Below are 26,936 nucleotides of genomic sequence, written 5' to 3' on the forward strand. Positions count from 1 at the left end.
ATATCCTAGGTTATATACTGTTCTAAAGAACAGACCAAAGTATTCAAAATTAGAGGGTATTGTATTAGGTTAATGGAAGAGGTTTAGAGGAGATCAAGGTGGTTGGAATCTGGAATGCAGAGCCTGAGTGGCTGGTGGTGCCACGTACTCTCAAAACAGAAGTATCTGGATGAGTAGTCAAATTGCCAAGGCAAACAAACGTAGTGTAGATAAGTACTTGATGGTTGAAATGGATGTGGTGGGTTGTTTCTGTGTTGTTAGGCTGACTCTCTATGTATGATTACTCTAGATGTGGTCTCACCAATGTCATATTATTGATACGTAATCTATTTTCTATAATCCATTCCCTTAGCAATAGACAACAATGTTCTGTTAGCATGTATCATCTCTTTTCCGGCCTTCTACAAATAAGTATCACCTTGAACTTTTCATTGTTTAATTTGTAATGTGTTTAAAACCAGCAGCCTGCCTTTGTTCTCTTAACTGTCATCTTCAAGTTGTGCATCTTCTGCAAAGTTCAGAATTGCACCACTGGAGGTCCTTGTACCGAACACTGGAAAGCCAGACTGTAGACCTCCTCCGTGCCTGGAGGATATTCATTCACCACAATTGTTGCCTGTAGTTAACATTCAATCTTGTTTTTAATTTTGGGACATAACTTGCTGCCTAGAAGACATTTATTTACCTTTATTGTTTGCCCTGTTAGTTAGCATTCAATTTTATTTTTATTTTTGGGATATTAAGAATCAATTGTTGCTGGATTTGTATTTTACTGAATTGTGTACCTTTTTTCAGTGTGTCAAGGAGTGCATGGCTTGGTTCAGGAACCTCCGAGGGAAGAACTAGCTTCTTTGGAAGAAGGTAATGTTAACCTCATCCTAGAATAATTTTTACAATATTTTATTCTATGTGATTTTTAACCTCAAGCAAAGGCTGCACTTTGTATTGTATCATTCTATCAAATTTACCCCTTTCAATCAAGTTTTTTCACATTCTGCATTTAGAGAACAAGCTCTGTAAAGTGGGAAAAGGCATTTGGAAGTTGAAATGGGAAAAGCTGGCAGGGTTAGAAACTGGGCAGTATCTATGGAAAGGTGAAAGTGAATGTTTCAGGTTGATGACCCTTCAGCTGAACATAATAGAACTTGGTGTATCTTGGTGAGCATTTAAATGACCAAGGCATAAATGATGGTTATGAATTAAGTGCTGGTAAATGGGACGACATAAATGTGTACATGATCGTTCGTGTGGATGTTGTAGACTGAGGGCCTGTTTCTGTGCTGTATCACTCTGTGAATTTGGAAAAGTTAAAAATTAGATGTAACTTAGATTACAGGTAACTGAGGGAGAAGAGAGAACAAAGAAAATGTCAGACTGAGCGAGATTGAGAAACAAAATTGTGATGTGCTCGCTGAGAGGGTGGTGAAGGTTTGTTAATCTGTCTTTCCATCTGGAGGAATGTATATAGTTTACAAACCTACTGATGCCCACAGCTACCTCAATTACAGCTCTTCCCACTCTGTCTCTTGCAAGGATGCTATCCCTTTTTCTCAATTTCTCCGCATCTGCTCCCACGATGAGGCTTTCCACTCCAGGACGTCAGAGATGTCCAACTTCTTTTCTAACCGGGGCTTACCCACGACTGTGGTCAAGAGAGCTCGCACCGGTATCTCTGCCATTTCCCGCACCTCTGCTCTCACCCCCACCCTTCCCAGACCCAACAGGGATAGGATCCCCCTTGTCCTTGCATTTCATCCCACCAATCTACGTATCCAACACATCATTCTCCACCACTTCTGCCATCTCCAATGGGACCCTACCACCAAGCACATCTTCCCCTCCCCACACCTTTCTGCCTTTTCACAGGGACTGCTTTCTCCACGACTCCCTAGTTCACTTTCCACCCACCCCCCCCCCAACCTCCCTCCCACCTTGGGAACTTTCCACTGCCCCCACCATAAGTGCAACACCTGCCCCTACACCACCTCCTTCCAGGGACCCAACCAGTCCTTCCAGGTGAGACAGAGATTCACCTGTACCTCCCTTAATATCATCTACTGCATTCTGTGCTCCAAGTGTGGCCACCTTTACATTGGTGAGACTAAACACAGACTAGATGACCATTTCACAGAACACCTGCACTCTGTCCATAACTGTGACCTGCATCTCCCCATTGCCAGTCACTTCAACTCCCCCTCCCACACTATCACTGATATGTCAGTCCTCAGCCTCCTCCACTGCCAGGAGAATTCCAAGCGCAAACTGGAGGGACAGCACCTCATTTTCCATCCTGGAACCTTGCAGCCTAACGGTATGAACATTAAATTCTCCCACTTTAAGTAATTCCCCCCCATCACACTCCTTCCCTTTCCTAGCCTTTTTTTTTCAACTCCTTTTTCCCTTTCTCTCCTTACCTGTGACCCATGCCCCGGTGGATCTGCTCTCCCCTCCTCCCCCGCACCTGCCTATCACTATCTCTTATCTGCATCTACCTATCACCATCCTATGCCCACTCTGCCTGCCCTCTTTTGTCCACCTATCACTGCTCTACTTTTCCCTCTTGTATATCGGGCTTCCCCTTTTCCTATCTTCAGTCCTGAGGAAGGCTCTTGACCCGAAACGTTGACCACTGTGGATGCTGCCTGGCCTGCTGGGTTCCTCCAGCATCATTGTGTTTTTCATCTAGATTCCAGTATTTGCAGTCCTTTGTTACTCGAATGTAAATGGAAGGTGAATGAGGATGAGAGGGAGAGAAAAAAAAGCTGTGAGATACAGAAACTCTGTGGTTGCTGAAAATCTGAAATAAAAGAGAAATGCTCATCAGGCAACATTGAGAGAAAGATGTTATCAGTTGGTAATTTTGAAACAATTAACAGAACCAGATGGTCCTTCCAATAGTTAGTTTTTTGGGCCAAGGTATGGATTGCGTGGAATAGTCCTTGCTGCAGCCTGACAGGATCACAGGAGCTTTGTGGCAGCAGCTCTACCAGCTGTGCTACAGTGCCACACCTCCCTTGCCTCTTTATGCAGTACAATGATACCTGTATTGGTTTTGTTTCTTGCTGTAATGTAGAACTTGCAAGTTTTATCAGCTCTGCTGCCATTTTCTACCTTCCTCTCACTTTCACATGGTCTATCTCTGACATCCCTTTGTCAACATCTGAGCAGATCACTGTGTGTCAAACCCATAAACTCTCACAGCTATCTTAATTACATTTCTTTGATTCTGCTTCATGCCAGAACTCCATTCTGTTCTCTAGTTTCTATGGTTCTGATGCAAAAGCTTCCACATCACTGCTATTGAGATGCGTTCCTTTATCTTTAACCATGGATTTGTCCCCATCAAAATCGACGGGGCTCTCAAATGTGTTTATTTCATTTCCTGTCCTCCTCCTCCTCTTCCAGCCATACCAAGGATAGTATTCTGCTTGTTCTCTCCTTTACCCGTCAGCCTCAATTCTTCTATCCACCATACTTCCTGTCAACTTCAATCTCAGTCCCCACCAGACTCGAAGACTCCTTTCAGCATTCTTAAGTGACTGTTCCCATTGTGACTCCCTGGTACACTCTTCTATCAATCACCATTACACTCCCCTGCTCATGATACCTTTATCTGTAACCACAGGTGATGAAACATCTGTCCGTTTTTTGCTTTTCCCACCATTCAGGGACCCAAACAGAAAAAGCACTTGTATTTCTAACTTTGTACTGCTTTTACTGCTCACCATGTGCTCTCTACATTGGAGAAACCAAATGCAGACTTGGTGAATACTTGGCAGAACACAGTTCAGCCTAAGGGTGATCCTGAGCCTACCGTGTCCCACACCCAATCTGTCTGCTCCTGCACTGTTCCTAAGAAGCCCAAAAGCTCAAGGAAGAACATCTCATCTGACTAGCACCAGGTCTCAATGTGGAATTCAGCAATTTCAGATAATCAGCCCTTCTGGTCTGTGTCAGAACTAGCAAGCTATGATGCACTGTCATCAATCTATGATGTTAACTATTTGCTGCTTGCTCCACAGGTGCTGCCTGGCCGGCTGAGTATTTCCAACATTCTTTCATTTCGTATTCCCAGTAACTGAATCTCATAGTTCCAGCATTGTTTTTATTTCTCTCCTTTCTCCGTCCTCATTTGTCACTTGCTTCCTGCAGTCAGAATGGCTGTGATTAACAAGCCTTCATGACCCCCTCTCAGCCTGTGCCACCACCATTTCTTTTAGCCTACCTTCCATCACATTCCCTTTATTTGGCTGCTCCCTCAAACCACCATACAACTTAAAACATGTCAGCTTCTAACCTTTGCTCATTCTGATGAAGGCCATCAATGTGAAGTGTTAACTTTGTTTCTTTCTCCCTGGGTACAGCTGGATGAATATTTCTGGCATTTTCAGTTTTTAATTAAGTTAAGCATGCTTTGTGTTTAAGACACGGAAAGGGACAAGTTTGGGAAGGACGTGGGACTTGCTGGAAGTTCCGGAGCTATGTTTGTGCATTAAATTTTACACATAGCACGTGCATGCTGGTAAGATTTATCACCAAAATTTATGACAAAGAGGGAAACCAGTTGGTCCATTGAGTCCATGTTGTGGACTGTGTAGAAGATTGTCAAAGGATACAGTGAGATATAGATCATTTGCAGATATGGGCGGAGAAATGGCAGATGGAGTTTAATCCAGCCAAATGTGAGGTGTTGCACTTTGGGAGATATAATGTAAAGGGACAGTATACAGTTAATCGCAAGGCCCTTAACATTGTTGATGTACAGAGGGATCTTGGGGTCCAAGTCCATAGTTCCCTGAAAGTGGCTGCACAGGTTGATAGGGTGGTAAAAACAATGCATGGCATACTTGCCTTTATTAGGCGAAGCATTGAGTTCAAGAGTCAAGAATTTAAGTTGCAGCTTTAAAGCTCTGGTTAGGCCACATCCTGAGTATTGCATTCAATTCTGGTCGCCCCATTATAGGAAGGATGTGGAGCCTTTGGAGAGGGTGCAGAAGAGGTTTACCAGGATGCTGCCTGGATTGGAAAGCATGTGCCGTAAGGAGAGGTTGGCAAACTTGGATTGTTTTCTCTGGAGCAGTGGATGCTGCGGGGAGACCTGATAGAAGTATATAAGATTATGAAAGGCATAGATAGAGTAGACAGTGGTATATTTTTCCCCAAGGTTGAAACATCTAATACTAGAGGGCAACACACAAAAAGTGCTAGAGGAACTCAGCAAGTCAGGCAGCATCTACAGAGTGAAATAAACTGACATTTTGAATCGAGACCCTTCATCAGGATTGGAAAGGAAGGGGGCAGAAGCCAGAATAAGAAGGTGGGGGGAGGGGGAGAGGAGCACACGCAGGCAGGGGATAGGCGAGTTCAGGTGATAGGCGAGTTCAGGTGAGAGGGGGAAGGTAGGTGGGTGAGGGAGGGGGAGAATTAATAAGCTGAGAGGTAATAGATAAGAGACAAAGGGCTGAAGAAGAAGGAATCCGGTAGGAGAGGGCAGTGGACCATGGAAGAAAGGATGGGGGAGGAGAGGAGATGGGCAGGTCATCAGGGCGGGGGAAGGGAGCCACAGGGATAAGGGAAGACAAAGGAGTCGGGTGGGGGGGGGAGGAGAAGATAAAGAAGGGGTGGGGTTACAGGAAGTTAGAGAAATCGATGTTGAGGCCATCAGGTTGGAGACTACCAAGACGGAATATGAGGTGTTGTTCTTCTAAACTGCGTCTGGCCTCAATATGGCAGTAGTGGAGGCCATGGATAGACATGTCGGTATGGGAGTGGGATGTGGAATTGAAGTGGGTGGTCACCGGGAGGTCCTGGCTGTTACGGAGGTTGGAGCAAAGGTGTTCGACGAAGCGGTCATCCAATCTGCGTCGATTCTCACTGATGTACAGGAGGCCGCACCAGAAGCAATAAATGACACCCTCAGATTCACAGGTGAAGTGCTGCCTCACCTGGAAGGATTGTCTGGGACACTGAATGGTGGTGAGGGAGGTGGTGTAGGGACAGGTGTAGTACTTGGTGCAGTTGCAGTGCCGGGGGGGGGGGGGAGGGGGGAAGCGGGGTGGGGCGTGGTGTTATCAGTGGGGAGGGACGAGTTGACAAGGGAGTCGCAGAGTGAGCGGTCCCTGCAGAAAGCAGAGAGAGGGGGTGAGGGGAAGATGTGCCTGGTGGTAGGAGCCTGTTAGAGGTGGCGGAAGTTGCAGAGAATGATGTGTTGGATACGGAGGCTCGTGGGGTGGTAGATGAGGACGAGGGGAACCCTGTTCCTGTTATGTCAGCGGAGGGAGGGGGTGAGGGCAGATGTGCAGGAAGTGGAGGAGATACAGGTAAGGGTTATGGGTAAAGAGATGCTTTATTTCCATGGTCCACTCCCTTCTCCTACCGGATTCCTCCTCCTGCAGCCCTTTGCCTCTTCTACCTATCATCTTTCAGCTTATTACATCTTCTCCCCCTCCCCCACCCACCTACCTTCCCCCTCTCACCTGGATTCGCCTATCACCTGAACCCACGTATCCCCTGCCTGTGTGTGCTCCTCTCCCTCCCCCCACCACCTTGTTCTGGCTTCTGCCCTCTTCCTTTCCAGTCCTGATGATGGGTTTCTGCCTGAAACATCAACTGTTTATCTCCCTCCATGGATGCTGCCTGACCTTCTGAGTTCCTCCAGCACGTTTTGCGTGTTGCTCCAGATTTCAGCATCTACAGAATTTTTTTGCCTCTGTAACACTAGAGGGCATGCATTTGAGGTGAGGGGAGAAAGTTCAAAGGAGATGTGCGGGGCAAGTTTTTTTACACAGAATGGTGGGTGCCTGGAATGTGCTGTCAGGAGTGGTACTGGAGGAGGCAGATATGATAAAAGCATTTAAGAGGCTCTTAGATAGGCACATGAATATGCAGAGAATGGAGGAATATGGACTTGTGTACGCAGAAAGTTCAGTTAGACCGTTAATTAGTTCGGCACAGCGTGGTGGGCTGAAGAGCCTGTTCCTGTGCTGTACTGTTCTGTGGTTTAGAAGAAGATGTGAAGGCAGAAGGGATTTACTAAAATGATTCCAGGGATGAGTGAATTTATTTATATGGACAGACTGGAGAAACTGTGGTTGTTTTCCTTGGGATAGAGGTGGTTGCGCGGATACCTGATTTGGGGGGGGGGGGGGCTTATTTTAAAGCATGAAGAGTGTAGGTGGAATAGGTAGAGAGAAACTGTTCACTTTGGAAGAAAGGTCAAGAATGAGAAACATAAAACAAAGGTAGTTTGTTTTAGTGATGTGAGAGAAAATTGTTTCTATACGGTGTGTGGTTTAAGGTGTGCAGTGCCAGAGGTGGTGGTGGTGTCAAAAATGGAGTTGGATAAGCAGCTGTCAGTAACAAATTTGCAGGGCTGAGGATGTGGTGTGGTCTCTGAGCTGAATGACCTCCTGTGCAGCAACCATTCTGAGATTCTTTGATGGAACTTGAATTGTCAGTTATTTTTGCAAACCTGGCATTGTCTACATTGTACTACGTTCTAAAACATTCTAACATTTAAAAAAAACAGAATATTTGTTTTGCTCTTTTAGGTATATATTCCACAGAAATAAAGTTCCTGGAAAGATCGGCTGATTTCAAACCTACCTTTGTAAAACACTATTTGGGACATAGCTGGGGTTTCGTGCTAGTTCTGGGTTTCATACTTGCAGATACCTTTGTTCTCTTGGTTGATGTTTTTTGAATCTGGTGCTCGTATTGATACTGACTAGGCTCCAACTCTCGAGAATAGCTTTCAGTTACTAAACCTGGAAAAACCAGGTGTAAAGCAGAAAATTCTGGAAGTACACAGCAGGCCATATCCATGGGAAGAGAAATCAAGTTAACACTCCAGGTCAGAGACCCTTCAGATCCAGGTCCAGCCTTTGGGCCATCTGCATGGCTTCTGATAACCTCAAAAGCATTCTACCAGCTGAGAGCAGCGTTTAATATTCTTGAGTCATTTGGTACCACAAGACGCATCAAGGCACAAGTGTAGGCAAGTGGATACATGTTTCCTGAGCTCCAATACTGATCCTGCTAATCTTGGTTCCATTTTCCATTCTGCAGTTTTCGACTAATTAAAATACAAACCTAATGCAGTAAATCTCTGCAGTTAAGGTGAATTTTGTATTTGTTTTAAAATGTAACTAAGTATTTCAAAATTGATATTTTCCATCTACTTCTGCTTTTTCTTGTTATCTCCCAACACCCTGAACTAAAATGCTTCAAGCAGGGCATCAGTTTTGGAGGTCCATTGATTTGAATGCACCTGGTGCATTTGAAGTTTATAGTTAATGTATTTTAGTTTCTAAATACCATAAGTTGCCTTAAATGTGTTATAGTTCTCAGTACACTTAAAAAGTGCTTTTGTTAAACTCATTCAGAAATTACTGTCTTTGTATATTTAGCCGTTGGTTTTGTTTATTGTAAAACTTCATTGTTTTTGCTCTAGGACAAGCAGCATTGGAACATTTTCTACAGATTTATATGGTGCCTGTGGAGGCACGGAGAAAATAAAAGATCCCAGACCACTTCATGATAAGGCCTTTGTACAGCAATGTATTCGGCAACTTTGTGAGGTATTTTAACATTTAACACAGTGTAATTTTGTACAACATAATTTTTGAGCTAACTCTTTGGTTTAATGGCACTAGACATTCCCAAAGTGGTGAGGATGTTTTGGGTCAGGAGGTATCCATGCTGCTCAATATTTAGTCGGCAGAATTAAATTTAATGATATCACCTGGTAATCCAAAACGGATAAGTGGTATATTTGATGCTCCAGGGAAGGAACACACCTGCACTGACTTCCTGTCCTGCAGTAGTACTTTTTCCAAGGATCTATCTGTGGCCCTGATCTGTTCTTCATATACATTGGGAGGTGTTGCATTTTGGTAAGTTAAACCAGGGCAGGACTTGCACAGTTAATCGTAGGGCTCTGGAGGGTGTGGTGGAACAGAGACCTAGGGATACAGGTACATAGCTCCCTGAAAGTGGTGACATAGGTAGACAGGGTGGTGAAGGTGGTATTTGGCACACTTGCCTTCATTGGTCGGGGCTTTGACTACAGGAGTTGGGATGTTATCACATCATGTTACAACTGTACATGTTGGGGAGAGCACACTTGGAATACAGTGCACAGTTCTGGTTGCCCAGCTATAGGAAGGATGTCACTAAGCTGGAATGAGTGCAGAAAAGTTTCATGAGGACATTACTGGGACTGGAGAATTTGGTGAACAAGGATAATCTGGGATTTTTTCCCAAGTGTGGGAGGCTGAAGAGATGTATAAAATCATGGGGGCAGAGATAATGTGGATTGTCACAGTTCTTTTTTCCCCAGGGTAGGGGAGTCTAAATCTAGAGGGCAGAGGTTTAAGGTGAGAGGGGAAAGATTTAAAAGGGACATGAGGGAAAATGTCTTCACGCAGAGGGTGGTGGGTATGTGAATCGAGCTCCCAGAGGAAGCTGTAGAGGTGAGTACAATTACAGTGCTTAAAAGACATTTAGATTGGTATATGTACAGGAAAGGTTTAGAGGGATAAAGGTCAAATGTAGGCAAATGGGACTAGCTCGGCTCCGACTAGCTCACATCTTGGTAAGTATGGACGAGTTGGGCAGAAGGGCCTATTTCCATGCTGTATAACTATGACAGCGGTTGAAAATGTCATCAATTTCTAAATGAATAATACAAGAGAGCTTGGTGAGCTGAATACTGAAAAGGCCCAAGGACTTGATCTTCATCCTAAAGTTCTGAAAGCGATGGCTATAGTAACAGACGATGTATTGGTTGTGATCTTTCAAAATTCTGTAGATTTTGGAATGGTTCCTGCAGCTGGTGCGTGTTATCTCATTATTCAAAAAAGGAGGGGGGCAGAAAACAAAGAAGTTCTGGCCTGTAGTTGGAGAAAGTGCTGCTATCTATATTACAGATTGTAATAATAGAACACCTGGAGGGAAATAAAAAAGGATCAAGTAGACAGTGAGGATTTATAAAAGGGACATCATATTTGATGAATCTATGGACCTTCAGAGGATACGACTAGTAGAATACTTGAGGGACTGAATATGTTGCATTTATGTTTTCAGAAGGCTTTTGATAAGTATTACACAGGAGGTTGGTCATACAGATCACTTGCAGTTATGGGCCGAGAAATGGCAGATGGAGTTTTATCTGGGCAAGTGTGAGAAATTGCACCTTGGGAGGTTGAATAAGGGGAAAAGTGTACAGTTAATGGCAGGAGCCTGAACAACATTGATGTACAGAGGGATCTTTGCGTCCCAGTCCACACCTCCCTGAAAGTGGCAACATAAGTAGATACAGTGGTAAAGAAGGTGTCTGGCGTGCTTGCCTTCATCGCTAGGGGCACAGAGTGTAAGAGTCAGGAAGTTGTGATGCAGTTGTAAAACACTTTGGTTAGGCTGCACTTTGCATACAGAAGGATGTGGGGGCTTTGGAGAGAGTGCAAAAGATTTACCAGGATGCTGCCTGGATTAGAGGGTAGTAGCTATAAGGAGAATCAAGAAGTCATATAGCATGGAACCAGGCCCTTTGGCCCAACTGGTCCATGCCAACCAAGATTCCCATCTAAGGTGGTCCCGTTTACCAGTGTTTGGCCTGTATCCCTCTAAACCTTTCCTATCCACATACCTGTCCAAGAGTCTTTTAAATATTGTTAATGTACGTGCCAATTCCTCTGGCAGCTCATTCCATATACACACCACCTTCTGGGTAGAAAAAGTTGCCCCTCAGGTCTAAATCTCCAATCTCTCATAAAACCTGTGGCCTCGAGTTCTTGATTCCACAACACTGAGAAAAAGACTGTGCATGTTCTGTGTCTATGCCCCTTATGATTTTATACACCTCCATAATATTCTCATTCTCCTGCACTCCAAAGTCCCAGTCTCCTTAACCTCTCCCTATTTTTAAGATTCATAGGATCCACAGTGACTTGGCCATTTGGATTCAGAATTGGCTTGCCCATATTACAGAGAGGGTAGTGGTTGACGCTGGAGGTCCGTAACTAGTAGTGTTCTGCGGGGATCCGTACTGGGAAATCTGTTTGTGATGTATATAAATAACTTGGACAAAAATGTGGATGGGTAGGATAGGAAGTTTGCAGAGGATACAAAGATTGGTGGTGTTGTGGATAGTATAGAAGATTGCCAAAGGATACAGGGGGATCAATTGTACATATTGGTGGAGAAATGGCAGATGGAGTTTAATCCGGCCAAGTAAGAGGTGTTGCACTTTGGGAGATCAAATGTAAAGGGACAGTAGACAGTTAATGGCGGGACCCTTAACAGTGATGTACAGAGGGATCTTGTCCAACTCCATAGCTCCCTGAAAGTGGCTGCACAGGTTGATAGCGTGGTAAAGAAGGTGTTTGGCATGCTTACCTTTTATTAGCTGAGGCATTGAGTTCAAGAGTTGGGAAGTTACATCGTAGCTTTATAAAACCAGTTAGGCTGCATCCTGAGTATTGCATTCAATTCTAGTTGGCCCATTATAGGAAGGATGTGGAGGCCATGCAGAGGGTGCAGAAGAAGTTTACCAGGATGCTGCCTGGATTAGAGAGGATGTGTCATAAAGAAGAGGTTGGATAAACTTGAGTTGTTTTCTCTGGAGTGGCGGAGGCTGAGGGGAGACCTGTAAGAAGTTTATAAGTTTGAGGGATGTTAACAGACGTCTGGTATCTTTTTCCCAGGGTCAAAATGTCCAATACTAGAGGACATTAATTTAAGGTAAGAGGGGGTAAGTTCAAAGGAGATGTGTGGGGCTGTTTTGTTTTATACAGTGGTGGGTGCCTGGAATGTGTTGCTAGGGTGGTACTGGAGGCAAATATGATAGAGGCGTTTAAGAGGCTGTTAGATAAGTACATGAAAGTACAGAGAATGGAGGGATATGGATATTGTGTTGGCAGAAGGGATTTGTTTTGTTAGACATTTAATTACTGGTTTAATTATTTCGGCACAGCATCGTGGGCTGATGGGCCTGTTCCTGTGCTGTACTGTTCTGTGTTGAAAAATATATTTTTTCTTTAGTAATGCACTTTAACAATGGTTAATTGGCAGCCCAGTTTTTACGGATAACACCAGAACAAAAGTGTGCAATGAGGACAATTGGGGAAAAATAGTACATGGTGGTTGGGATTATTGAATGTTTGTTTCTCTGATTTGGGAATTTAAAACAAAAACTAAATGTTCAAGTTTCTAGGGGACAATGGTTATCCACAATCTATTTCGATAAAGAGTTTGCAGTCACCCACATCTAAGGAATTTCTGAAGATTTTCTCCTTTGTGTATAACTTGATTGATCCATCTTATCAACTACCTGATTCAAAGTTTGAGGAAGAAATCCCTAGAATCTTCAAATCTCTTGGGTAAGCTTAAAAAAATTATTATTATTTTTATTATTAATACATATTTTCGCACAAGTGTTAGCCTGACTATTCTTGGTATATTTTCACTTGAGCTGCAAGGTGATTTGGAATGATGATGTGGCATTCTCTCAACACCGGAATAACAGCAGAGGCTGTCGGCGGAAGCTTGGGTCAGGTAACATTGGTAGAGGATTACAGAGGGATGACCTGTTGAGTTGAAGATTTTTCATCTTTTGCACGATGTGAAGTCACTTTGCTTACGGTAGTGGCTCAGATCAACATCCAATTTGACTTTTCGAAGAAGAAAGTGCTCTTTGAGATAACTGTCCATCCTCAGGGCTACCGAAAATCTGTAGTTACCTGATTAGTTAGTTCATTTGCTGTTGTGAAATGTTGTGAAATGTTGCTCTGGACAAATTGCCTGCCAAATTTATCAAAGGGAATAATAGAGTCATACAGTATGGAAGTAGGCCCCTCAGCTCACCAAGTCCACACTGACCATCAAACACTTATCTGCACTTTTTGTTCTCCACACCCCCCCCCCCCGCCCCCCCCCCCCCACATCCTCATCCCTAGCTCTGCATTTTCTACCATTCCCCAACATCAGGAGGAATTTACCGTTGCCAATTAAACAAAATTAAGTGGGAGGGCATGTTGCAATGGAGATATTGTGATTCTCCAGTGGGATATACTGTAGATAGTTTGAATGAGTGTGCAAAAAAATTGGCAAATGGAGTTAAATGTGGGAAAGTGTGTGGTCATGCATTCTGTAAGAACAATCAAAACACATTATTATTTAACTTGAAAGAGACTGCAAATGGATGAAGTACAGAGGGATCTGTGTTCTTGTGTATGAATCACTGAAAGTTAGCAGGCAGGTGCAGCAAGTAGTTAAGAAAGCAAATGTCATATTGGTCTTTATTGCAATGGGATTGGAGTTTAGAAATAGGAATGTCTTGTTTCAATTGCGTAGGGTGTTGATGAGGCCAGATAGACATAGAAAACATAGAAAAACTACAGCACAATTCAGGCCCTTTGGCCCACAAAGCTGTGCCGAACATATCCCTACCCTAGAAATTACTAGGCTTACCCATAGCCCTCTATTTTTCTCAGCTCCATGTACCTATCCAACAGTCGCTTAAAAGACCCTATCGTATCCGCCTCCACCACCGTTGCTGGCAGCCCATTCCACGCACTCACCACTCTCTGAGTAAAAAACTGACCCCTGACATCTCCCCTATACCTACTCCCCAGCACCTTAAACCTATGTCCTCTTGTGGCCACCATTTCAGCCCTGGGGAAAAGCCTCTAACTACCTACCCGATGAATACCTTTCATCGTCTTATATACCTCTATCAGGTCCCCCCTCATCCTCTGTCGCTCCAAGGAGAAAAGACCGAGTTCCCTCAACCTACTTTCATAAGGCATGCTCCACATTCCAGGCAGCAGCCTAGTAAATCTCCTCTGTACCCTTTCTATGGCTTCCACATCCTTCCTGTAGTGAGGCGACCAGAACTGAGCATAGTACTCCAAGTAGGGTCTGACCAGGGACCTATATAGCTGCAATAATACCTCACGGCTCCTAAATTCAATTCCCCGATTGATGAACGACAATACACCATATGCCTTCTTAACCACAGAGTCAACCTATGCAGCTGCTTTGAGCGTCCTATGGACTCGGACCCCAAGATCCCTCTGATCCTCCACACTGCCAAGAGTCCTACCATTAAGACTATATTCTGCCATCATATTTGACCTACTAAAATGAACCACTTCGCACTTATCTGGGTTGAACTGCATCTGCCACTTCTCAGCCCAACTTTGCATCCTATCTATGTCCCTCTGTAACCTCTGACAGCCCTCCAAACTATCCACAACACCCCCAACCTTTGTGTCATCTGCAAACTTACTAACCCACCCCTCCATTTCCACATCCAGGTCGTTTATAAAAAATAACAAAGAGCAAGGGTCCCAGTACAGATCCCTGAGGTACACCACTGGTCACCGACCTCCACTCAGAATACGACCCTTCAACAATCACTCTTTGCCTTCTGTGGGCCAGCCAGTTCTGGATCCACACTGCAATGCACCCTTGGATCCCATGCCTCCTTACCTTCTCAATAAGCCTTGCATGGGGTACCTTATCAAAGGCTTTGCTGAAATCCATATACAGTACATCTACTGCTCTCCCTTCATCAATGTGTTTAGTCACCTCCTCAAAAAATTCAATCAGGCTCGTAAGGAAGGACCTGCCCTTGACAAAGCCATGCCAACTATTCCTAATCATATTATACCTCACCAAATGTTCATAAATCCTGCCTCTCAGGATCTTTTCCATTAGCTTACCAACCACTGAGGTGAGACTCACTGGTCTATAATTCCCTGGGCTATCCCTACTCCTTTTCTTGAATAAGGGAACAACATCCACAACCCTCCAATCTTCCGGAACCTCTCCTGTTTCCCTCGCCGATGCAAAGATCATCGTCAGAGGCTCCGCAATCTCTTCCCTCGCCTCCCACAGCAGCCTGGGGTACATCTCATCTGGTCCCGGTGACTTATCCAACTTGATGCTTTCCAAAAGTTTCAGCACCTCCTCTTTCCTAATATCTACGTGCTCAAGCTTTCAGCCCGCTGCAACTCCCCACTACAATCCCCCAGATCTTTTTCCATAGTGAATATTGACGTAAAGTATTCATTAAGTACCTCTGCCATTTCTTCCGGATCCATACACACTTTCCCACTGCTGCACTTGATAGGCCCTATTCTTTCGCATCTTATCCTCTTGCTCTTCACATACTTGTAGAATGCCTTGGGGTTTTCCTTAATCCTGCCAGCCAAGGCCTTCTCATGCCCCCTTCTAACTCTCCTAATCTCCTTCCTATTTGCCTTATACTCTTCCAGATCTCTAACATTACCTAGCTCTCCGTACCTTTTGTAAGCTTTTCTTTTCCTTTTGACTAGATTTATTATAGCCTTTGTGCACCACGGTTCCTGTATCCTCTCGTGACTCCCTTGTCTCATTGGAACATGCCTATGCAGAACACCACACAAATATCCCTGAATATCTGCCACATTTCTTCCGTACTTTTCCCTGAGAACATCTACTCCCAATTTAATCTTCCAATTTCCTGCCTGAGCGCCTCATAATCCCTTTTACTCCAAGTAAATGCCTTTCTAGTCTGTCTGTTCCTATCTCTCTCCAATGCTAACGTAAAGGAGAGAGAATTATGATCACTATCACCAAAATGTTCACCCACTGAGAGATCTGACACCTGACCAGGTTCATTTCCCAATATAAAATCAAGCACAGCCTCTCCTCTTGTAGGCCTATCTACATATTGTGTCAAGAATCCTTCCTGAACACACTTAACAAACTCCTCCCCATCTAAACCCCTCACTGTCTGGAGATGCCAATCGATGTTTGGGAAATTAAAATCCCCCATCACAACAACTCTGTTATTCTCACACCTTTCTAGGATCTACTTCCCTATCTGCTCCTCAATATCCCTGTTACTATTGGGCGGCCTATGAAAAAACACCCAGTAAAGTTATTGACCCCTTCCTGTTCCTAACCTCCACCCACAGAGACTCCGTAGACAGTCCCTCCACGACGTCCACCTTTTCCGCAGCCGTGACGCTATCTCTGATCAATAGTGCCATTTCCCCACCTCTTTTACCTCCCTCCCTGTCCTTTCTGAAACATCTAAAACCCAGCACTTGAAGCAACCATTCCAGTCCCTGAGCCATCCAAGTCTCCGTAATGGCCACCACATCACACCTCCAAGTATTGATCCAAGCTCTAAGCTCATCCGTCTTGTTCACAATACTCCTTGCGTTAAAATAGACACATCTCAAACCTGTTTGAGCATGTCCCTTCTCTATCACCTGCCTATCATACCTACTACTGGCTTTCTCTATTTGAGAGCCAAACACCTCTTTCCCAGTCTCTCCAGTTTGGATCCCCCCCCACCTCCCCCCACCCCAACAATTCTAGTTTAAACCCTCCCCAGTAGCCTTAGCAAATCTCCCCACCAGGATATTGGTCCCCCTGGGAGTCAAGTGCAACCTGTCCTCTTTGAACAGGTCATACCTGCCCCAAAAGGGCCCCCAATGATCCAGAAATCTGAATCCCTGCTCCTTACTCCAATCCCTCAGCCACTCATTTAACCTCCTCCTCATTCTGTTCCTATACCCACTGTCACTTAGCACAGGCAGTAATCTGGAAATCACTACCTTTGAGGTCCTGCTTCTCACCCTTCCTTCCTAATTCTCTATAGTCTTTTTTCAGGACCTCATTCCTTTCCCTACCTATGTCGTTGGTACCAATATGTACCACGACCTCTGGCTGTTCTCCCTCCCCCTTCAGGATATCTTGGACGCGATCTGAAACATCCTGGACCCTGGCACCTGGGAGGCAAACTACTTTCTGAGTTTCTTTCCTGCGTCCATAGAATTGCTTGTCTGCCCACCTAACTATAGAGTTCCCCATCACTAGTGCCCTCCTCTCTCCTTCCCTGCCCTCCTGTCTCCTTCCCTACCCTCCTGAGCCACAGGGCTGGACTCTGCCACTGTTGCTTCCCCCAGGTAGGCTGTCTCCCCAAACAGCACTCAAGCAGGAGTACTTATTGTCAAGGGGTACAGTCACAGGGGTACTCTCTGGTACCTGACTCTTCCCCTTCCCCCTCCTGACTGTGACCCACTTGCCTGACTCCCACGGCCCCGGTGTGACCACCTGCCTATAACTCCTTTCTATCACCTCCTCATTCTCCCTGACCAGACGAAGGTCATCGAGCTGCATCTCCAGTTCCCTAACATGGTCCCTCAGGAGCTGCAGCTCGACACACCTGGTGCAGATGTAGCCTTCCTGGAGGCAGGGAGACTCCGGGAACTCCCACATCTGACACTGAGTGCAGGAAACCGCACTGATACCCCTTCCTTTCCTCGAGTCACCTCCCTTTCCTCGCCCCTTTACGCCAAAGCCCCTTGAGCCAAAGCCCAAAACACTCTGCTCCGTCTCACTCCACTGCCCGCTGGATATGGCAGTTTGCTTTTTAAACTGCCTGTGCCTTACCTGCTGACGTCACGCATATCTGGAATACTACACTAGCTTTGGTCCCCTTACCCAAGGAAGGACACAGTAGTAGTGGAGACAGTCCAAAGGAGATTCACCAGGTTAATTCCTGGGATGAGGGAAGTGCCCTCTCAAAGGAGGCTAAACAGGTTGGGTCAAGTTGAGCTTAGAAGAATAAGGTGTGAGATCCTTAAAATCATAAGGGGACATGACAGGGTAGATATTGAGATGTTATTCCTAGTGGGCGAGTCTCCAACAAGTAGACATAATTTCAAGATAAGCCTCTCAGTTGGAAACAAGGTAAACAAAGTTTCCTTCCTGGAATTCTCTACTTCACTCATTTGTAGAGGCTCAACCATGTAAGTATTTAATGTGGAGGCATTAAATACTTGAGAGCTGTGGGGATCTGACGCAGGAGTTGTGGCCTGGGGTGTATCAGCCGTGACTTTATTGAATGGTGGGGCAGGCTTGTGGGGCCAGGTAGCCTACTCCTAATTTCTACTGAGATCCAGATTATGGTCAATGGCCCTATGATTTCCTCCTATATGTAGAGCTGGTATTTTTTTCCCAGGGTCGAACTGCCTAATACTAGAGGGCATGCATTTAAGGTGAGAGGGGGGGAAAGTTCAAAGAAGACGTGCATGGCAAGTTTTTTTTTACAGAGTGGTGGGTGCCTGGAATGTGCTGCCAGGGGTAGGTGGTGGTGGAGGCAAATATGATAGAGGTGCTCAAGAGGCTCTTAGATAGGCACATGAATGTGCAGAGAATGGAGGGATATGGACACAGTGTAGGCAGAATGGCATAGTTTAGTTAAGCATTTAATTCCTAGATTAATTAGTTTGGCACAACATCGTGGGCCTGTTCCTGTGCTGTACCATTCTATGTTCTATAGAGAGGTTTTGCCACCGTGCTAGCCAGTATTTTTCCTACAAATCTCCCAAAGCAAAGGGTTTAACACTAGACCAGATAGACCTGTGGATCCCCTGTATGGGACACCCCTGTATCCACCAAATATTTCCCTTTCTCTCCTACAAACAAATCCACTGTCAGTCTTCTATGGCCTTCCTAGCTGAGTGGGCACTGGTGGCTGGCTGTTATGGCCCCATCGTTGCTCGGAGGGTTTCAGCTCTGGTACCCCTCTACCCCCTCCCTGGATGGAGTTGCATTTACCTGAGCCTAACTGACTGACTCCTTTCTAAAACTTAGGTTAATTGGTTGTTTCATTGGCCATCAAGTTCTGTAACACCGGAGCAATGTCGAGTCAAATCCTGACATGGCTGTGTTAGTGAAAGGCTCTGTGTGGGCAGAGCGTGGTTCCTCTCCATCGGCAAAGAATTGTCTTCAGTCAATTGACATTGGTCAAATACTCTTTCTATTTCATTGTGAATAGGCCATAATCTATTGGCAAATGCTCTGGGTATTTCTCCTTCCCCTGGACCATTTGTACCAGAGTTTTTAGAGATCACCTTTCCCATGCTCTCAAGCTTCCTTAACATGTCACTTGTTATCATCTTAAGTTCTTCAGGTCGGGCACATTTAACGTCTTGGGGTATTCTAGCCAATACTGCCTGATCTAAACTAAAAAGCAGACACTTTGTTCTTAGCCTCATCAAAGCCCTGTATTGCAACTATTGTTTCTAATCACAGAAGGTGACCTTCCACATCTCCCAGATCTTGCAGTTTCCCTTGATTGTGAGGAAGTAGAAGCTTTGTCGTACATTGATGCCACCAGGTCTCCCCCATCTACAGGAGCTGGTTTAGTGTGCCTAACTGGACACATTACTCCTCGCTCTGTGCTACAATTTCTTCATTTGCCTTCCACAGCTTTCTTCTCTAGCCTTGAACACCATGTGTTTAATACATTCCCTTCCTCCACAGCCTCTACACTTTTCTATAACTTCTGTAGGCATTCAAACTCTTCCCCCTTGTACTGAATGATCAGCATGTGCTCCAGTTTTTTTTTCTACTCTCTCAGCACCTGGAAGGTTACACTCGTTAAATATCTGATTACTTTTCTTTCCCTTTCTTCATCCAGTGCCTCATTTAAGTTTGCACACTGTTGTAATTCAATGACTTGAGCTCCTAAGTAACTACACTTTTTATCTCTTCCCTTCCTCTCCTCTATTACTATTTTCTTATGTTCTCTGCTAATATGCCAACAGCCACATACATTTATTCCATTTTTTTTGCCCCAGATGTCTTTTCCCAATTTTCCATCTTGATAGGATTAGCTGCTGTGGTGCATAAACATTTCTTCAATAGTTATCCTTCACACAAGTATATTCTCCACTATGTTTTCCATTTTTTCAGTGCCACACTTTGGCTGCCAAGTGTGTAGGTATTCTGCTATTTTATTGGAGTTCATTTTGAACCTGTCTGGATGGGGAAATTCAGAGAAAGCTCACAGAGCAGCACAACTTGGAACTCTATGAAACAGCTTATTAAAACCCAACCAAATGCCACACATAAAATAATATAGAGTCATACAGCACAGAAACATGCCTTCGGCTCATCTGGTCCATGCCGACCACGGTTCCCATCTTGTCCCATTTGGCCCATATCCCTTTCCTCTCCTTGTACCTGTCCAAGTGTTTTTTTTTAAATATTGTTAATGTACCCACCTCAGCCACTTCTTCAGGCAGCTCATTCTCAGAGCCACCCTCTGAGTAAAAAGTTGCCCCTCGGGGTCCTGTTAAATCTCCCTCCTCTCACCCTAAACCTATGTCTCTAGTTCTTGATTCCCCAACCATAAGATATAGGAGCAGAATTTAGACCATTCAGCCCACTGAGTCTGCTCTGCCATTCAATCATGGCTGATTTTGTTTTAAACTCCATTCTCCCTGTAACCCTTAAACTGCCTTACCTATCAAGAACCTATCAATCTCTGCCTTAAATCACCCAATGACTTGGCCTCCACAGCCCTCTGTGGCAACGAATTCCACAGATTCACCACCCTCTGGCTGAAGAAATTCCTCCTTGTCTCAATTTTAAAGCGACATCCTTTTATTCTAAGTCCCTTGGATCCTGGACTCTAGGTGAAAAAGACTGTGGATTCACCCATTCTACACCCTTCACAATTTTATACACCTCTATAAGATCACCCCTCCAATGAATAAAGTCTCAGCCTCTCTCTCCATAACTCCAGTCCCTCGAGTCCTGGCAGCCTCTATGTAAATCTCCTCTGCGCTCTTTCCAGCTTAAAGGCATCTTTCCTATAGCAGGGTGACCAAAACTGAACACAATATTCCAAGTGCAGCCTCACCAAGGTCTTGTACAACTGCAAGCAACTTCTATACTCAATGCCCTGACTGATGAAGCCAGTGTGCCAAATGCCTCCTTCACCCTGTCTACCTGTGACACCACTTTCAGGGAACCATGTGCTTGCACACCTAGGTCCCTCTGTTCTATGACACTCCCCAGGGCCCTACTGTTCACTGTAAAAGTCCTACTTTTTAGCCTTCTGAAGTGCAACACCTTGCACTTACCTGAATTAAACTCCATTTGTCATTCCTCAGCCTAGCTGATGAAGATCCCTACATAAATCCTATAGCCATCTTCACTGCAAACGAAACCACCTATTTTGTTGTCATCTGCAAACTTGCTAATCATGCCTTGTACATTCTCATCCAAATCATTGATAGAGATGACGAATAGCAATGGGCCCAGCACTAACCCCGGGAACACAACTAGTCATGCCTCCAGTCCAATAAACAACCTTCCCTCTGCTTCCTACCATCAAGCCAGTTGTGTATCTTATTAGCTAACTCTCCCTGGATACCATGCGATCTAACTTTCTAAAAATACTATGAATAATGTTACACATAATGTTGCATGAAATTACAAAGGCATGATCTAAAATATTGCAAATTATTGCTGTGCCTTACACACTTTAACCCAGTTATACAGCTAAGAAATTTGACCTTCAGCCTAAGTCGTTGATACTGACCAAGTTGTCCAGTTTGTCTGAGTTGGGCCTATATCTCTCTAAACCTTTCCTATCTGTGTACCTATCTAAATGTCTTTTAAATGTTGTAATTGTACCCACCTCTACAGCTTCCTCTGGTAGCTCATTCCATTGGTATTGCTGGATCTTTTTCAGGTATTAGCCAGTGAGGTATCAGCCTCAATTATTCATAGTATACATCAATGTGTTGGAGGAGTGAACAATATATTTTGAAGGCTGCCATCTGACCTGCCAGATGGTGGGATCATGAATTGTGAGAAGGATGCAAAGAAGCTTTAGAACACAGATGATAGAACAGTACAGCACAGGAATAGACCCTTCAGCCCAGATATTGTGCTGAACTAATTAAATGCCTAACTAAATTAATCCCTTCTGCCTACACAATGTCCATAACCCTCCATTCTCTGCACATTTATGTGCCTGTTTAAGAGTCTTTTAAACACCTGTATCGTATGTGCTTCCACTACCACTGCTGGCAGTGCATTCCAGGCATCCACCACTCTGCTTATTTTAAAAAAAACTTGCCCCACAGTTCTCCCTGGAACTTATCTCCTCTCATCTTGAATGCATGCCCTCCTGAATTAGATACTTTGACCCTGGGAAAAAGAAACCAGCTGAGTACTCTTATCTATGCCTCTCATAATCTTATAAACCTCCATCAGGTCTCCCTCAACCTCTGCCGCTCCAGAGAAAACAACCCAAGTTTGTCCAACCTCTGCTCATAGCACATGCCCTCTAATCCAGGCAGCATCCTGGTAAACCTCTTCTGCACCCTCCAAAGCTTCTACATCCTTCCTGTAATGGGGCGACCAGAATTGAATGCAATATTCCAGATGCGGCCTAGCCAGAGTTTTATGAAGCTGCAGCATAACTTTCTGAATCTTGTATGAAATGTCTCAACTAGTAAAGGGAACCATGCTGTATGCTGCCTTTACCACTCTATCAACCTGTGCAGCCACTTTAAAGGACCCCAAGGTCCCTCTGTACATCAACATTGTTAATGGTCTTGCCAATAACAGTGTACTGTCCCTTTATATTTGATCTCCTAAAGTGCAACATCTCACGTTTGGCTGGATTAAGCTCCATCTGCCATTTCTGCGTCCATATCTGCAACTGATCTATATCCCGCTGTATCCTTTGGCAATCTTCTACACCATCCACAATGCCACCAATCATTGTATCATCTGCGAACTTGCTAACCCACCCATCCACGTTCTCATCAAAGTCATTTATCAAAACAGCAGAGGTCCCAGTACGGATCCCGGTAGAACACCACTAGTCATGGACCTCCAGCTGGATAAATGCCATGATCACTACCCTCTGTCTTCTGTGGGCATGCCAATTCTGAATCCAAAAGGCCAAGTCACCATGGATCCCATGCATCTTAAATCTTCTGGATGAGCCTCCCATGAGGGACCTTGTCAAATGCCTTACTAAAATCAATGTGGACAACATCCACATCTCTACCTTCATCAATCACCTTTGTCACCTCCTCAAAACTCAACCGAGTTAGTAATACACGACTTGCCCCGCAGAAAGCCTTGCTGACTATCCCTAATTGAGGATTTGGAAAACTGTGGCCTATTGATCCTATCCCTAGGAATCCTATCCAATAGCTTCCCTGCCACTGACATAAGACTCATCAGCATATAATTTCCAGGATTATCCCTATTACCCTTCTTGAACAACAGAACAACATTAGCTACTTGCCAGTCCTCCAGGACCTTGCCTGAGGGTAGAGAGGACGCAAAGGTATTGGTGAAGGCCCCAGCAATCTCATCTCTTGCCTCTCTCAATAAGCTGAGGTATATCCCACCAGGCCTTGGGGACTCACCCACCTTAACGTTCTTTAAAGTGACTCAGATTGAATGAGCATGCAAAATTATTACAAATGTTATATAATGTGGATGAATGTGAAGTTAGTTCACTTTGGAAAGAAAAAGACGACATATTATTTAAATTGTGTTAGATTGGGAGATGTTGATGTACGGAGACTTTGTTCTTGTACACCAGTCACTGAAAGCATACATGGAAAACAAACAAAACTGCAGATGTTGGGATCTGTAAAAAAGCAAATGCTGGAAGAACTCAGCCAGTCAAGCACTAGCCAGGTCTGTGGCACTGGGGCCGGTCCTGCTGCTCAGAAGGGAAGGGAGAAGAAGAGGAAGGCGGTAGTGATAGGGGACTCGATAGTCAGGGAAACAGGTAGGAGGTTCTGTGGCAGTGAGCATGAATCCCGGATGGTTTGTTGCCTCCCAGGTGCCAGGGTCCGGGATGTCACTGATCGGGTCCACAGGATTCTAGAGCGGGAGGGAGAACAGCCAGAAGTCGTGGTTCATGTTGGTACCAACGACATAAGTGGGAAGAGGGATGAGGTCCTGAAAAGTAAGCTTAGCGAGCTAGGCAGAAGGCTGAAGGATAGGACCTCGAGGGTAGCAAGCTCGGGATTGCTGCCAGTGCCACATGATAGTGAAGGTAGGAATAAGAGGAGATGGCAGATAAATGTGTGGCTGAGAAGTTGGTGCAAGAGGGAGGGTTTTAGATTTTTGGATCATTGGGATCTCTTCTGGGGAAGGTGGGACCTGTACAGAGAGGACAGGTTACACCCGAACTTGAGGGGGGCCAATATCCTTGTGGCCAGGTTTGCTGGGGTGGTTCAGGAGGGTTTAAACTAGATTGCGAAGGGGAAGGGAACCAGAGGAGTAGGTCAGAGGAAGAAGGCGATGGGGAAAAGTCAGATCTGACAGGAAGAGAGGCTTTGAGGAAGGAGGAGCAGAGTACAGGCTACAAAAGTAGTAAGGTGGATGGGCTAAAGTGCATTTACTTGAATGCGAGAAGCATCAGGAATAAGGGAGATGAACTGAGAGCTTGGATAAGTACATGGGACTACGATATTGTGGCTATTACAGAGACATGGCTGACATCGGGGCAGGAATGGATATTGAATATTCCTGGTTTTCAGTGTTTTAAAAGGGATAGGGAGCAGGGGGAGGAGAAGTGGCGATACTGGTCAGGGACACAGTTACAGGTGCAGAAAGGGTAGATAATGTAGAAGGATCCTCTCTAGAGTCAATATGGTTGGAAGTTAGGAATAAGAAAGGGGCAGTTACCCTCCTGGGAGTATTCTATAGGCCCCCCGGTAGCAGTAGGGATACTGAGGAGCAGATTGGGAGGCAGTTTTTGGAGAGATGCAAAATAACAGGGTTATTATAATGGGAGACTTCAACTATCCAAATATTGATTAGCACCTACTTAGTGCCAAAGGTGTAGACGGGGCACAATTTGTTAAGTGTGTCCAGGAAGGATTCCTGACGCAGTATGTTGACAGGCCGACTGGAGAGAATGCCATATTAGATCTAGTTTTTAGGTAATGAACCGGGTCAGGTGACAGATCTATCGGTGGGTGAGCATTTGGGGGACAGTGACCATTGCTCCATAACCCCTAGAATTGTCATGGACAGGGATAGGAGCAAAGAGGACAGGAAGATATTTAATTGGGGGAAGGCGAATTATGAGGCTATAAGGCGAGAACTTGGGAGTGTAAATTGGGGTGACATTTTTGAAGGGAAATGTACTATGGAGATGTGGTCGATGTTCATGGATCTTTTGCAGGATGTTAGGGATAAATTTGTCTCGGTCAGGCAGAGAAGGAATGGTAGGGTGAAGGAACCGTGGATGACGAGAGAGGTGGAACAACTAGTAAGGAAGAAGAGGGCAGCATACATAAGGTGTAAGCAGAAAGGATCGGACAGGGCTCGTGAGGAATATAGAGTAGCAAGGAAGGAGCTTAAGAAAAGACTGAGGAGAGTGAGAAGGGGACATGAAAAGGCTTTGGCGAGTAGGGTTAAGGAGAATCCCAAGGCTTTTTTCTCGTACGTAAAGAGCAGAAGGATTGCTAGGGTTAAGGTAGGTCCGATTGAAGACAAAGGTGGGAGGATGTGCCTGGAAGCTGTGGAAGTGGGCAAGGTTCTCAATGAATACTTCTCTTCAGTATTCACCAAGGAGAGGGGTCTTGATGATGCTGAGAATAGTGTAGGTGAGGGTAACGTCCTAGAGTATGTAGATATTAAGAGAGGATGTGTTGGAGTTGTTAGAAAATATTAGGACAGATAAGTCCCCAGGGCCTGACGGAATATTCCCCAGGCTGCTTCGTGAGGCGAGGGAGGAGGTTGCTGAACAGTTGGTTAGGATCTTTGAGTCCTTGTTGTCAACGGGGATGGTACCGGAGGATTGGAGGGTGGCGAATGTTGTCCCCTTATTCAAAAAAGGTAGTAGGGATAGTCCAGGGAATTACAGACCGGTGAGCCTTACGTCTGTGGTGGGTAAGCTGTTGGAAAGGATTCTAAGAGATAGGATCTATGAGCATTTGGAGAAACATGGACTGATTAGGCTCAGCCGGCATGGCTTAGTGAAGGGAAGATCTTGCCTCACAAGCCTGATAGGGTTCTTTGAGGAGGTGACCAGGAAGAATGATGAGGGTAGTGTAGTGGATGTGGTCTACATGGATTTTAGTAAGGCGTTTGACAAGGTTCCTCATGGTAGGTTTCTTCAGAAGGTCAGAGGCCAAGGGATCTGGGGAAGCTTGGCCATGTGGATTCAAAATTGGCTTGCCTGCAGAAAGCAGAGGGTTGTGGTGGAGGGAGTGCATTTGGATTGGAGGGCTGTGACTAGGTGTCCCGCAGTGGGTGGAAGGCTGGGTTAGCAAGTTTGCAGATGACACAAAGATCGGTGGTTTTGTGGATAGTGTGGAGGGCTGTTGAAGCTTGCACAGGGATATTGATAAGATGCAGAGCTGGGCTGACAAGTGGCAGATGGAGTTCAATCCAGAGAAGTGTGAGGTAGTACACTTTGGAAGGACAAACTGTAAGGCGGAGTACAAGGTAAATGGCAGGATTCTGGGCAGTGTAGAACAGAGGGATCTGGGGGTTCATATCCACAGATCACTGAAAGTTGCCTCGCAGGTGGATAGGGTGGTTAAGAAAGCTTATGGGATGTTAGTTTTCATAAGTCGGGGGATCGAGTTTAAGAGCCACGAAGTGATGATGCAGCTTTACAGAACTCTGGCAAGGCCACACTTAGAGTACTGTGTCCAGTTCTGGTCACCTCATTGTAGGAAGGATGTGGAAGCGTTGGAAAGGGTGCAGAGGAGATTTACCAGGATGCTGCCTGGATTAGAGAGTATGGATTATGAGGAGAGACTAAAGGAGCTAGGGCTCTTGTCATTGGAGAGGAGGAGGATGAGGGGAGACATGATAGAGGTATACAAGATATTGAGAGGAATAGATAGAGTGGACAGCCAGCACCTCTTTCCCAGGGTGCCAATGCTCAAAACAAGAGGACATGGCTTTAAGGTATTGGGTGGGAAGTTGAAGGGAGACGTCAGAGGGAGGTTTTTCACCCAGAAAGTGGTTGGTGCATGGAATGCGCTGCCTGGGGTGGTGGTGGAGGCTGATACATTGGACAAGTTGAAGAGATTGTTAGATAAGCATATGGAGGAATTTAAGTTAGAGGGGTATGTGGG

At 45.1% G+C, this 26,936-nt stretch overlaps 1 protein-coding gene across 4 annotated transcripts in view; it reads left to right on the forward strand.

The window, feature by feature from the left end:
• ndc80 (NDC80 kinetochore complex component) overlaps nucleotides 1–26,936 on the forward strand; it is a 100,046-nt gene that overhangs the window by 10,249 nt on the left and 62,861 nt on the right. For all 4 annotated transcript variants that reach the window (XM_052040984.1, XM_052040982.1, XM_052040983.1 and 1 more), the window contains exons 3-5: nucleotides 796–861; nucleotides 8,453–8,579; nucleotides 12,208–12,380. In XM_052040984.1, coding sequence (XP_051896944.1) covers nucleotides 796–861; nucleotides 8,453–8,579; nucleotides 12,208–12,380 — 366 coding nt within the window. The remainder of the gene's footprint in view (nucleotides 1–795; nucleotides 862–8,452; nucleotides 8,580–12,207; nucleotides 12,381–26,936) is intronic.

The sequence above is a fragment of the Pristis pectinata genome, chromosome 29, assembly GCF_009764475.1.
Source record: "Pristis pectinata isolate sPriPec2 chromosome 29, sPriPec2.1.pri, whole genome shotgun sequence".
Lineage (NCBI taxonomy): Eukaryota > Metazoa > Chordata > Chondrichthyes > Rhinopristiformes > Pristidae > Pristis > Pristis pectinata.